The sequence below is a fragment of the Panicum virgatum genome, chromosome 9K (assembly GCF_016808335.1).
Source record: "Panicum virgatum strain AP13 chromosome 9K, P.virgatum_v5, whole genome shotgun sequence".
NCBI lineage: Eukaryota > Viridiplantae > Streptophyta > Magnoliopsida > Poales > Poaceae > Panicum > Panicum virgatum.
Window position 1 is genome coordinate 17,482,744 of NC_053144.1, and position 15,073 is coordinate 17,497,816.

The 15,073-nt window shown below is 42.8% G+C and overlaps 1 protein-coding gene across 1 annotated transcript; it reads left to right on the plus strand.

The window, feature by feature from the left end:
- The first annotated feature begins 2,638 nt into the window (after positions 1-2,638).
- LOC120650499 (probable potassium transporter 16) lies at positions 2,639-7,130 on the plus strand. Its single transcript, XM_039927650.1, has 10 exons — positions 2,639-2,893; positions 3,106-3,328; positions 3,436-3,687; positions 3,793-3,843; positions 4,161-4,421; positions 4,958-5,010; positions 5,319-5,436; positions 5,527-5,781; positions 5,895-6,685; positions 6,804-7,130. The coding sequence occupies exons 1-10, from the start codon at positions 2,729-2,731 to the stop codon at positions 7,056-7,058; spliced, it is 2,424 nt and encodes an 807-aa protein (XP_039783584.1). The 5' UTR covers positions 2,639-2,728; the 3' UTR covers positions 7,059-7,130.
- The last annotated feature ends 7,943 nt before the right edge of the window (positions 7,131-15,073 follow it).

Here is a 15,073-nt window from a genome sequence, read left to right on the forward strand (position 1 = left end):
CTTGACACTCTTTTCCTTAATTTGGATTACATTCCAAAACAAAGATAAGTACTCGACACAGTACAACTACTCGACATTACAACTCGAGTACTTTTTCCTAACTAAACTTTACAATGACTCGGACCTGCATGCCCATCACCTGGATCTCTTGGAGCTTCTAGTCGACTCCTACTGCAGACTAGATCGGTCTGAGGCCTTGACAAAGTACAAACTTGTTATTTCCACTAAGGAAATAATGATACTCGTACTCTGGGAGGAAAGTTTCAAGAGTTTGGAGGCAGATTACAGTAATCACCTAGCAAGTCCTCAAGTAACATCTGGTGAAGAAATTTCTCGTTCTCCCAGAATACGTTGTGACAAGATTAAGTCTCCCACCAGAGATGCAGTTCTTGGGCACCTAGAAACATGACACCCCCAAAATAGGACACAATGTGATGTCACTCATCCTCTGAAACCCTGTCTCATTGGAATATGCAAGGATGAGAGCACTAGGGATGCAGGATGAGGTAGAAGGGACTTCTCTTGTCATTCGCAAGTTCTCTTCTAGCATCTCTTGCTGGAAAGGACTACACAAAATTCAGGAGGGCGAGAACAAGAACACCAAGGAAAAGTCATGGTTGCTACACTTTGTTGCTTCTGGCAAAAGCCTCTCACCTGCCTTTTATAGCTACAAGGAGACTTGCTAAAGGAGAACCCGTAAATCAACAGTGCACGTTTCACGGACACATTCATGGCAGCATTCACGGACGCAGTCAAAGCTGCAATAATGCAGATTCTCCATGTGAGCACTGAATAAAGAGCCGTGCATCCCGGGTTTTATTCCTGAAATTATTTCGGGTGCAATCAGTGTGGCGGATCCAATTGTATCATTTTTCTGGGATTTTACCCGAAAAAGAGGTCTTTTCGGATTCCGGATCTAATGAATCCTGCAAATAATTTGAAGGATAAAATCTGATGCCACGACTTAAATCCTTAATTCCAAATCTACGCTCGAGGGCTACTCGCAGCAAAAGTGATTTTGATTTAAGGCTCGGGGGCTGCTGGATATAGGCATCAGAGATTTATTTTTCAATTTTTTTGGAAAATGATCTGAAGTGACCCTCAGTCTGATTCTGCGATTCAACCTAAGGCTCGGGGGGCTACTCTATATGGAGCACGAGTACTTCGCGCACCATATATGATCAAGATTTCGGGGCTTGAGCACCTCACAGCCTCGAAGCAAATGGAAGTACTTGAAGGACTACTCGACGTATTTGAAGGAAGGACCAGAAGCAACCAGAAGGATGTTCTGACTACTTGAAGTACTCGAAGATGCCCAGCCAAGTACTCGACGCCTGCAGGACTCGGCTACAAAGAGCTCGGGGGCTTGTCAGACCCGGGACAGCGGGACTGGTTATAGATATAGAATGTTCTAGAGTAAGTGATAGTTCATGGATGTACCTTACCTCTTTTGTAACTACCCGAATAGGCATAGAACTAGCTACAGTACAAAGGAAACTACCCAATTATATTGTAGTAGGACTCCAACTGTACTCGGCTAGGACTTTCCATGTAACCCTGTCCCCCCGGATATATAAGGGCGGGCAGAGACCCCCTCCAAACAATCATCTACACCTAAGGCAATACAAACCACACAGAACGTAGGGTATTACACAAACTCGCGGTCCGAACCTGTCTAAATCTTTGTGTTCCTTGTACCATCGAGTTTTAGAGTAGTCGATCCCTACCTACAAACCCTACTGCTAAGGTTATCTCTGAGCAGGCTTGGCGGTAAACACCGACATATTATTCTCTAAAATTTTGATATAAAATTTGACTTTATCCGAGGTCATATAAAAATTTATGATTTTTTTGCATAGAACTGTTTATAGGGGCGGGTCATGCCATCACCCGTCCCTAAAAATGTAATACATTTTTAGGGACGGGTGAGGCATCATCTGCCCCTAAAAATACATTTTCAGTTGTGGGTCAAAAACAACAGTAAACCTGCTCCATTTGTATCAACGGTTACATTTTTACCGACCCTGAAAAATTGGGATGTTGCTACAAATTATTTTTATAGTAGTATATGGTTAGACTACATTCGCGAGTCCATTGATATTACAATATATAGTTACATTGCACAAGTGACTTTTTGGAGTAGTACATTGAAAATCTTACAGTAGCAACAGGTCATGTGCATACTATGACGTTCGCTGCACAAGTGGAAACACCGGCACATCTGAGCGTCCCCACAGGGAAGGGTCTTCCCAGTCCCCAGCCGCCGCGTTGAGACTATGCAGCCAGCGGAAGAAGTTTCTGAGACGGCTAGAGCGAAGAAGGCTCCGTGGACCGGAGAATATTTTTGCATGTAGTAATTTCATAGCTATATATATTCAGCACTATTTTCATATAAATAGGTCATAGTTCTGAACATTAATTAGACTCCCTTCGAGCAAATTATCTAGTAAAAATGAAACAAAATTTCTTCATAATAAATTGGCGACTTTTCCCAAGTTGCGACCAAGCCGCAAAGATGGGAAAAAAGAAAGCACGAGTTTTGCCCAGGCGCCGTACACGTAGGTTGGCTATAAAAAGGAGCCCTGGTGCCATCCAGGCACAGCGCATCCACTGCACACGCAGCTGCTTCCTGCTTGTAGCAAAGGACGGCGTGACCGTTGTACAAAGGCGGTTCCATACCTGTACGGCACTTGCAAACGAGCAAGACACGCCGGCGGCAACGGCAAAGATGGCACACGCCGGCGCCGGAGGTGGTGGTGGCGGCCTCGAGATTGTGCCGCACAGCGGCGACCTGGAGCTGGACCTGCCGCCGGCCGGGAACTCGCTGCGGCAGGACTCGCTCTACCGCGACGCCACGAGGCCGGCGCATCATCACGCCGGCCACCATGGACAGGTACGCACATACAGACGCCTGGATTACTAGCTTGATCAGTTTGATTATTTGTTGATGATGCATGGATCCATGAGCCTGGCAGATGAGCAGCTATAGCTTAATGTTACCCTAATGAGCTCCGTTGCTGGAATTAATTAATAGCGACTGGATCGGATTTCCTATGATGGATCTTGCTAGCTAGTGATCGATGGTATGTGCGTGGCTGTGTACAGGAGAGCTGGGTTCGGACGCTGCGGCTGGCGTTCCAGTGCGTTGGCATCATGTACGCCGACCTCGGCACCTCGCCGCTGTACGTGTACGCCAACACCTTCAAGAAGGGCGTCGGCCACCCGGACGACGTCCTCGGCGTCCTCTCCATCATCATCTACAGCTTCGTCCTCTTCACCATGGTCAAGATCGTCTTCATCGCGCTCTACGCCAACGACGAGGGTGACGGTGCGTGCGTTCGCCGTCGATCCGTCATCCTCTTCGATCTAGTAGCAGCCAGGAGATCGAGTTGCAAAAGTTTGACACGGACCTGCATGTTTTGGTCTGATCTTCAGGTGGAACGTTTGCTCTCTACTCGTTGATCTCGCGGTACGCCAAGATCTGCCTGATCCCAAACCAACAGGCCGAGGACGAGCTCGTGCTGAGGTACAAGCACCACCCGAAGCCGCCGGCGACGCTGAGGAGAGCTCAGTGGATGAAGAACCTGCTGGAGACGAGCAAGGCGGCAAAGATCTCGCTCTTCTTCCTCACCATCCTCGCGACCGCGCTCGCCATCAGCGACTGCATGCTCAACCCTCCAATCTCCGGTAACAGATTGCTGCATAAAGAGTTGAAGACACGCTTACAAACAAAAGTTTGTTGCATCTTTGGTGACTCACATGCATGATTATTTCAATATGTGTTTGTCTCAGTTCTGGCGGCTGTCAACGGTCTGAAGTTGAGAGCACCTCATCTCACAAAAGGTAATGCTAGCAAGTCAAGTGACCTATTTAGGTTGCTTGCTGCAAAATTGTCATCCTTGTGCGTCCTTGAATTGGTCAAGTAAACTAGTCCACAAGATTGCACTTTATCAAAAAAAAAATTGTTCTTTAAATTGAAGATGGACCCAGTATCGATTTATAGTTCAGAAGACAATCAAAATCAATTGGAGGAAAAAGGGAAAATATATAAATATCCGTTCACCAGCATGCATGAGCTTGCTTGATGATCTAGGGTTGTTGGCAACTACCCTACCACGCTAGAGTACACAATTTCTGATATTATTGTCACTTCTCAACAGATGCCGAGGTGTGGATCACAGTGGGGATTCTGGTGGTTTTCTTCTCGGTTCAGCGCTTTGGAACTGACAAAATCGGTTACACATTTGCACCGGTGGTTACCGTGTGGCTTCTTCTCATCAGCGGTATTGGGATCTACAACGTGATCAAGTATGACATTGGCACCTTGAGAGCTTTCAACCCAAAATACATCGTCGACTATTTCCGAAGGACCAAAAAGAAAGGATGGGTCTCACTAGGCGAGATCCTACTTTGTGTCACAGGTACAAACCTCTGCCGCATGGCGAAAAGAAGCCATAAACTTTGCTTATTAGTTTGCCATTTCACTACAAGGCAGTACAAAACTCGGGGCAAGCCCAAATTGCTCGTCTCATGAATACTTTGCTGCTGAAACATGCGCATGTCCATTTTTGTCACTAGCATATATAACCAGATCAGTCAAAACCTCCTTCTGTAATAAGTTTCAAACTGCACGTCTAATATTCCACATACCAATAATCCACCAGCACGTCTGATGAAACCAACCGCAACCGGCGCTGCATGAGCAAGCAACTTGTGACAGATAAATGTTTGTACATGAACTGCGTGGCCCGCACGCAATTAGCAAATTACCTTTGTTGATTTGTGAAGTGTATCACTTGTCCAACAATGAAATCAAAATATGTTAACATATCATGAAACGATGCGGAAAGAACATAATAAAATGATTGGAACATTAATATTCATGATAAATACAATATTTTTCATTTTTGAAACACGTGCTATTCATTGAGTTGGTAGGATTTTTCTTGTGTGACAGGCACAGAAGCTCTTTTTGCTGATCTAGGATACTTCAGCATCAGATCTATCCAGGTACAGAAAATTTTTATCATTTTTGTGTAAAATAAGATACAATTAGAAGTGTTTGTTATGATGCCAAACAAAAAAAATATTAGTTGTATGAAAACATATTTTCATTTAGTTATTTTCATCTACTTTGACTTGGTAGTTCATTGAGAGGAAAAGAGAGAAACATGGTAAAAATGGTAACATGTTGGGTTACTATCCATCAATGTACAATAGTTTTACATGATAACCAGTTGACCCAATGGATTTATATGCTTATAGTACAAATATCATAATAATAGAAATAGTAATGAATTTATTGTCTTATCTTTCAGCTGAGCTCCACCTTCTGTTTATTACCATCGGTATTGCTCACATATATTGGGCAAGCAGCATACCTAAGGAAACACATGAGCATGGATATCTCCAATGCCTTCTTCAATTCAGTTCCAAGTATGTAAGCCACAAAAGTATCCAACTATATATTTCAATTCTTAAGTTTCATAAAAAAACTAATTAACCTAATATAATGTGCTCTTGTAGGCTCTTTATTTTGGCCAACATTCATTCTTGCACTCATTACAGCAGTAATTGGGAGTCAAGCTATGATCTCGTGTGCCTTTGCAACGATGTCACATTTACAAGCACTTAATTGTTTCCCACGGGTCAAAATACTGCGTACATCAAGGTATTATTCAGGCCAGATGTACATCCCTGAAGTAAACATCTTCCTTTGCATATCTGCTTGTGTTGTGACACTAAGCTTTAGGACGACTGGTTTCATTGCTAGAGCGCATGGTGAGCATTCTAAAATAGTATATCCTAATCCTTCTTTTTCATTACTCCTTAAAGAAATGTATTTTTATAAACATTTGATAGATGTAACTTACAATGTGTCCACTATGATGCAGAAATTTGCGTGGTCCTTGTGATGATAATCACAACATTGTTGATGACAATAGTGATGCTCCTTGTATGGAAGGTAAACATTTGGTGGATAGTCATCTTCTTCATCATCTTCATGTCCACAGAGTCCATCTACACAGCTGCAGTTCTATATAAGTTCATCCATGGACCATACTTATCGTTAGCAATCTCAGCCGTTCTTATGACGATCATGATTGTTTGGCATTATGTGCATGTCAAGCGTTACAAGTATGAGCTTGAGCATACTGTATCACGTGATAAGGTGAAGGATATCCTTGAGCGGCAGGACCTAAAGAGGGTTCCAGGTTTTGGTCTCATCTACACTGAGTTGGTGCAAGGGATACCACCCATATTCCCTCACCTCATTGAGAAAATCCCTACTATTCACTCAGTTATTGTCTTCATCACTGTGAAACATTTGGCAATTCCACATGTTGATGTCTCAGAACGCTTCCTATTCCGACAAGTGGAGCCTAAAGAGCTAATGGTGTTCCGTTGTGTGGCCCGATACGGGTACCGTGACACGCTTGAAATGGCCAATGGATTTGTTAAGATATTAGTAGAGTACCTCCAATATTATATCAGGGACATTAACCTTTATGGGTTAGGTGAACCATTAAGGATTAGTGATTATAGTGCTCATATTGATAGCTTTTCCAAGGAGAAGCCTTCCGGACATGCCATCTATGAGGAAGAAATGCTTACACCAATACAGTCCTTCTCAGAGCTCACGATGCATCCAGTGGGCATGAGTAATATCCTGCTACATTTACAGGTGATTTATTCATACATGAATGGCTTAGTTAATTAAAAGTTACTCTTATTATCAATTATATATTCTAATATATACAGTGGTATGTGGTGTGATGATTTAATACCTATTTTTATAACAGACAGGAAAAATGAATGTAGAGGAGATGTTAAGGATTGAAGAAGACCAAAAGATTATTCAGAGTGAGGTGAACAATGGTGTCATTTATATACTTGGGGAGACCGAAGTGGTCGCCAAGCCTCACTCGAACCTATTAAAGAAGATCGTTGTGAACTATGTGTATAACTTCCTAAGGAAAAACTCAAGGAATGGAGAGAAGATGCTATCAATTCCACGAGGCCAACTACTTAAGGTTGGAATTACCTATGAGATCTAAGTGTTAGTTGAGCTACCACAGTTGGTACAAACTATTATATGATCGAAATCAGTGATTCAGGAGAGGGGTGGTTGTTTTGACCTTCATGCCTCATGTAAAAGAAATAATACTCACATTCTTGTGTATGACTCAAATCTTCATGAAACTGAACCATATATAGCCTCTCTGTGACATGATGAGTCTTTGTCCCAAAGATCTTTTCAAGAAGATCAAAACTTTTTTTATTTTTGTGAAGCTGAGAAAACTCTATGAAAAGTTCAAATTTGAGCTATTTGTATGGAAAATGGATCAAAAGATGATTATGGTATTCTCACACATGTCCTAGGACTCAAATCCAACAAGAGAAATGCCTTCCAAATAAGAGCCAAAATCAGTAGATAAAAATCCACGAAAAAATTTCCAAACATCAACAAATCCAAAAAATGAGGGAGGACTCGAGGAGGACATGCATAATGATTTTGTCAAATCCTGGAGGTACTACATTAAACAAGGAAGATTCATGGTACATGGCTTGGAAACTGCCCCTTCATCTTCCCACTCCTAATGATATTTAGTCTAGAGCTCTAACCTCTAACATATATATCTATTGGATCACTAACCAAGCCTCAGCATTGGGAAAGTGGAAATAATGAGTTGGTGAGCAGCAGCCCAACCTCTTACTTATAAGTGTTTGAACATATCTTATACTACCTACAACTTAATTAACATCACTAAATATCCCCCTAAAGGAAATAACTTGCAGTCATCAGTAAGATTCATTTTTCACCCATGAATCTGATGCCTTCATGACTTAGTTTTAATTTGACGCAAGCCTCGTGATTGTTCCATGCGTCCATCGAATCACAATCCCCAAGTTCTATGTTGAAATCCAGAAACTGTTTTGCATGCTTTCTTGCATTATGACTCCTTGTTGCTCGCTTAGCCTTTAAAAAGGCTCATGCTATTATAGACAAAAGCATCCCAAAATTAAACAACTTATAATTATAGATTACTTATTTTAGTCAATGTTAATATAGAAAATTGTAGCTTAAGATATACACGCATGATGTGTGTCACAATGTAAACCATGTTTGCAGGAGCAATGAGAATATCACTACAAGAAAAATGATTTTTCATCCCTGCACATTAGTACCGGTTATAATATGGTCCGGTTCTAAAGTTGGTGTGGAGCCATTTTAGTACATGGTCCAAATTTGAAAGCCCCCAGAGCCATTTTACTATGGGCCAAAACACCAACCGATACTAAAAGTCACCTTTTAGTACTGGGTGGTGTTATGGCCTGATACTAAAATGGCACGGCCATTTAGTACCGGTCAATAACACCGACCGGTACTAAAGGAAAACATTTAGCACTGGTCGGCGTCTTGTCCCGGTACTAAATAGGTCTTCAGGGGTTACTTCAAAAGGAAAGTATCTTGCACCTAGTCACAGATGGCAAAAGAAGCTACACGCACGAGACCTGAGATTGTGGGTTTTAATCCCCATGACTGTGTGCATTTTTTTTCTTCTCTGGGTGGCGCATATAGTACCGGTTGCTACGGCCGGTGCTAAATGGTCCTCCATTTCATTTAGTACTGGCCAGCTGGTACTTGTTGAAGCAACCGGTACAAATAAGCCGACTGATACTAACCGCCCGTTGTCTTGTTGTGTATTAATTTTCATGTTAAGCACATCATTTAAACTAACGATTCAATTCAACACATATCAAACGCATTCGGAGGTGCTGCGTGAAATAAAAACTAGGTATGTGAATAAAAAGTGTATTGAGAAACATATAGCTGACTAGAGTCTAATACAACTTGTTAAAGAAAAATAAGTATTGTGTATGTGTTAGAATATTTAACAGGAGAGAGAGAGAGAGAGCATGCACGGATGTGCTCTAATTTTTATTATAAGTTTACAATATTTAATTTACGCCTCCCAAAATTACTAACTCGTGCTTGAGAATGAGTTGATGATGAACTTGTACACTTGATTAGTATAAGTAGATACATCAAGTAAATCTGGGACGGTCCACCCATGCTTTTACTTTGACAACTGCGCAAATGTTAAACAAGAAGAGGTATGTACTGATTCTTGCTGCTGAATTATTACTTTTTCCCAAACCTGACCATTCCCACTGCAAGGATGCTCTGACGTACGTGTACTGATTCTTGCTGCTGAATTATTACTTTTTCCCAAACCTAACCATCCTCTACGTACGTGTACAACGAACTCTAGCTCTGACGGCGTGTACATGTCTGCTCAGAATGCTCGTTGTGTTGACTGGTTTACTCATGCATCGACGTCATGTTTCACCGCACCAGTTGCGCATTGCCGCGCTCATTTTGGACCGCTTGGGTTTGAAAATTAAGGCTACAATATAATTCAGCGCTAGATCTGCCTGCCCTTGGCTACGAACTAGGTGACGTTGAAGTATCAGTTTATGATCTCTAGAAGAGACGAGTACATGTGTATTACTGGTAACTAAGACAGCACAAGGACTAGGGCACTATATATTTATATGATACTTTTACTAACTGAACAGATGCTATTTCCTAGTTCGCCTACTCATTACGAAGTCATAATAAGCTTCTGCAGCAAGAAAAGAGACGCAGACATGCATTGCACGAAGTAGGAACTACGTACCTTGAATTGGGCAACCAGTAATGCGGAAATAAAACTCGATCACCCAGTTCGGATAAGTACTAATGGGTGAAAGTGCTGAACTTTAGTACTAGCTCCTCCAAATCTTACTATTACTAATTGGAGGCTCCTTTTGAAGCCTCCAGGTGAAACCACCTAAGATCCTAGGTGGACAGTCTAAAAAAATAGAGAAATTCTACAAATTCTTACAAAAATCAGAAACATCCGGCCATCAATTCGGCAACTATAATCATAATAGTCATTGAATCTGTTATCTTTTGAATAAATTACCCACCTTTGCTATTATGAAAATAGACTAAAATAACCCCATAAACATGTATCTAAATTACCCACCTCTATCATTATAGAAAATAATCTAAAGTAACCCTCTAATCTTTATTTAAATTACCCACTTATGCCATTATAAATAATATCAAATAACCCCCCTAAGTTTTCATATATATTATCCAATGATAACATAATAAAAAGTTAAAATAAACCCCAAATCTGAATCAAAATTATATTATTATAATAAAATCTTAAAGCACATCAATATAAATTCAAATTATTATTCATATCATTATTAATATATTATTTATATTGTTATTTATATAAACATACTAATCATAATGTGTTTGTCACCATATATTCATGTATAAGAGAAGAGATAAGAATACCAATTTTCATGTTGTTCACATAGCTCAAATAAAGTTTTCAATTAAACACATATCAAACATATAAGGAGGTGTGATGCGAAGTGAAAAAATTGTTAGTAACTAAACCTATCACATTTGTTACAATTACATAATAATAAATATGTATCTTTGGAGTACTGGATTAGAATATTTAATTGGTTAAAGAGAGTGTGAGATAGATAATTATTAGATATCTCTAACTAGCCTGTCCGGGAGAACGGGTTGATAGACTAGTAGAAGTGCTAATGGGTGGGCTAAAATTTAGCCAAAACTCAAAAACATTAGCATACGCATGGGTGGGCTAAAGTTTAGCACTCAACTTTAATTAGCTCCTCCAAACATGCCCTAATAACTAACCTCAATTACCAGGTCAACTTACCAATCCCATATGCGATAACCTGTAGATCTAGAAAGTTAAAAGTGCACGCAATTTTCCTTAGCATATATATGCTGTGTTTGGTTGCGCTCCGTAAAATTTTTGAAAAGGCATCTTTCTATATTTAAAGTACTAAATATAGACTATTCACAAAAATAATTACAGAACTTGTCTGTAAATCGCGAGACGAATCTCATGAGTCTAATTAATCCGTCATTAGAGGTTGTTTACTGTAGCAATTTAGCATCTAATTACAGCCTAATTAGATTCATTAGATTCGTCTCTCCATTTACAGACAGCAGTCGCAATGCGTTTTTTATTTCGTCTAGATTTAAATCTCCATGCAGGTGCCAAAAAAAATTGGAATTTTGAATTTGGTAACCAAACACGGCCATAGTAGTAACCCCTCCCTTCCCTGTCAGCTGTCACGATCGACCGCGCAACGTCCTGATGTAACTGCCGACGCCCACGGCCGGCCGGGGAGGTCTCAACCGATCGAGCTCTGCTTGGTTTCTGGCGGCGACTCCTTGCTTGGCGCGTACGCAGCGCGGACAGACGACGTGAACGCGCCTACCGCGACACTGCAAGCTTTGACTGCCACACACAAAAAAACAAACTGTAAACTGTAATACAGCTAGCTACGATGTTCTGAACTTCTGACAACGAATAAGCAATGATAGCAATGCAACGAGTGCTTCCGTGACGTGTAGGAATTAGGAAACGAAACGGTTGGCTGAATCCAAACACCTCGTCAGAGATTCAACGAGCGATAAATGCCGTAGGTCGAATCAGTCGAGCGAGCGGCTTCTGCGACGAGCCGACGACACAGCTGCAGCGATCGATGATGGACTGGCACAGGAACGGTGAGCTGACTGACGATCGAGACAGCCCTGTCGTCGATGAGGTATTCTCTGACGATTCGGAAAATTAAGGTTCTTCGTCACTGGTTCCGATCGACGAGTTGTCAAAGATGCAGCAAGCTCGTGGAGGGGCCGGACGGAGAGCTGTAAGTATGGTGGTATCAGAAGTGGGTTGAATTGAGATTTTTTTAAATTTCTATCTAATTTTTAACCTAGACTAGTATTGTTCAATATATAAATTTGAAACCTAGTCACTAGAGCATGCTAGCAAAAAGGTCTTTAGGTAGGTAAACACCCTATCATGATTATTTTGTCTAAAAGGTTTCATACTAGCAAGATCAAATCTAAGCAAAAAATCACACTACCAAACAAGTTGTCATAATCAATCTACAAGCAATCAAAAGCAAGAATAACAACAAAAGGATTTAATTGCTTGAAATAAAAGTAATGGACACAAGACAACCGAATTTTTTCCCATGGTATCGAGGAGTTGACGCTCCCCCCTAATCCACGTTGGAGCACCCACACAAGGGTATAGCTCCCTTGCTTCACCAAGGAGCAAGTGATCACTAAGAATGCTCATTCTCCATCTCCGGAACGGCGAGCTTCACACCGTGTACAATCTTCTTGTCTTGAGGCTCCCACAAACTCCAAGAGCTCACCGAGAACCTCCCGATCACCAAGACCGGCTAGGTGCCGTCAAACACCAAGAGTAACAAGCTCCTAAGCCTTCACTTGACCTACACTCAGTTGGCCCTAGCTTAAGCACACTTGCTACACTTGCAAAGGATGAATTCTTCAAGGTTGAATCACAAACAATATACTAGATCTTCTCTCTTTTGCTCAAAGAACTTTCTCTTCTTCTCAAGGGTGGCCTCAAGTATTCAAGGTGTCAAAGGCAACTGAAATGAGCAAGGGGGTGCCCTTATATAGAGTGGAGGAGGTCACAAAACCATTGGAAGTTCACTTGCAGAAAAACCGTGACCACCGGAAGAACCGACGGGTGACAAAGTTGAGGCGTCGGTTCAACCGGTCTCTTTGTGTCCAAATTGTAGCCGTTGGGTTTCTGACACAGTATCCAGGCTTGCGTCATTGCACCGGTGCATGCTCCGTAGAGGCATCGGTTCAACCAGTGCTGAAGAGTTTCACAGATCAACTCAAACAAGCTCCCTGGAACATAGTACATTCAATGCACCGGTGCTTTACTTCTGAAGCGTCGGTTCAACCAGTGCTCAAGAGGAGTTGAGGTCCACCAAAACATGCTCTCTGGAACAAAGTACATCTAATGCACCGGTGCTTTTCTTGGGACCATCGGTTCAACCGGTGCTATAGTGATTGCTGATTTGATTTCTGCTTGCATCCAGAGAGATAGACCGACAGGGCGTCGGAACTTCCGGCAAGCATCGGATGCTCCGATGCTAGGGGCATTGGTTAAACCGGTGCTGCTATTTTTCTTTGTTTTCCACTGATTTGACTTGGATTCGAATGTGACTTCGATTGTTTCTTCTTCCAAGCGTTGTGTTAACTTCTATTGACCATCTTAGACTGTTTTTGAGCGAGTGTGCAAGATTTCTAAGGCCAACTTTATTTTGATTAAGCTACTAACTCATGAACCCCTCTTAATAGTACGGTCAAGAACTAAAAACTATAAACCCTAGCTAAATCAAGTGTCCTTCATCTCCTTGTGACACTTGAGACTAGAAAGGTCCTTAATCTTTAAAAATTGAGTCATTGGCACGCATGGTTGTTCCGAATTGAGGGGTCTCTTTTCACATTTCATAGGAGACTAATTTAAACATTAATTTTTCCTTCAAAACACATGTTAGTCGCATACGGTTGTCATTAATCACCGAAACTTACAATTAGCATCTATCGGCCTAGATGCACTTCAATCTCCCTCTTTTTGGTGATTGATGACAACACAAAGTAGAGATACACAAGATATGAAAATGAAAGCGATAAACAAGCATGCATTACTCGAAATTAAGCACATGTAGGGATATGTCAACACAGAGCATACACAATATCCAAATAACATGTCCATACACAAAAACCATGAAGATCCAATCATGCCACAAACCACCAAGCTCCCCCTATCTCTACTCCCCCTATCTATCTCCCCCTTTGGCAACAAAGCACCAAAATAAAAGGCGATCTAATCCTGAGCTGGAGAAGGCGGGGTCTTCAGTCTCGGTCCGGTGGAGAACTGGGCGGCGGAGTCGTCGGCATCGGCGTCTGTCCAGTCGTCGTCGACCGAAGAGGACTTCTGCTCGATCGGAGTCGTCGGAGCAGCAGAAGTAGCTGGAGTAGTGGTAGTAACCGGCTCGGTGACGACCATGGAGTCTGTCGGAGGGGCAAACGTGACGGGAGTCAGGTCTGGCTGAGTGGGGCGCACAACGGACGGACGGAGCACCTCAGGCTGTGAGAGTGACTCGAACGTGAGGGACTGAGCTGACGGGTGCTGGAGCTGGTGTAGGATCTGTTGCTGCCTAAGGAACTCTGCATGCTGCTCGGCAGTCCAAACACTAGGCTGTGGAGTAGGAGCCGGAGCAGAAGTGGAAGTAGCAGCAGGGATGGCAAACATCCCGGTCTGAAGAAGAGGTGACATCGGAAAGGACGCCAGGGATGTCTGCACGAAACCGCCAACAGGTGGAGTAGGAGCTGTGGGGTCGAACTAGAGCTGCTGGGCTGTAGGAAGCTGAGGCTCAGGCAGTCCAGTGTGACGGTACAGCTGACCGAAGCATCCCGAGAAGAAAGTGAACATCTGCTGCTGGATCTGGGACTGCTGCTGAAGCTGTAGCCTCATGGCCTCCTGCTGCTGCTGAATCCCCTCAAGCACTAGAGTCTGGGCTTCCTGCTGGCGAGCCTGCTCGGCTTGCATACTCAGCTGAGCTGCAGCAAATCGGTCCTGCTGGTCGAATAGCCTCTGAAGAATAGTAGCGAGTGCATCGGGCTGAGTAACCTGAGAAGCAGTAACTGGAGGAGCAGGGGTGCGGATGCACCAGAGGATCCTGCCTCATCATCATGAGCACCTCGAGGGATGGTAACAGTAGGTATGAAATCCTCGTCATCCTCCGAGTCCTCTGAGTCTATGACTAGGTAGTGTGGGAGCTGGGCCTCTGCTGTTGTAAGTGAAGCGTCCTCAGCTGCAGTGGGATCATCCACAACTCTGCCCTCAGCCAAGACACGCTCATCCAGAATCCGCTGTGTTCGGCACTGGCCTCTCGAGCCACGACGACCGTCTCGAGTAGCAGGTGAGTAAAAACTGAAGTGCGTCCTCGACTGCTCCAGCTCATCCATATGCTCATTCTGACTGAGCTGAGCAAGTATCCAGCAGATCCAATGAGCAAAAGGATGGCGACGGTGAACTGTCATCCCATCCAGAATCATGTCCTCTAGCTCGCAGATAAAGAAGTCAACGAGGTCAAAGTCTCGTCCTGTCATGATATACAGTAGAAG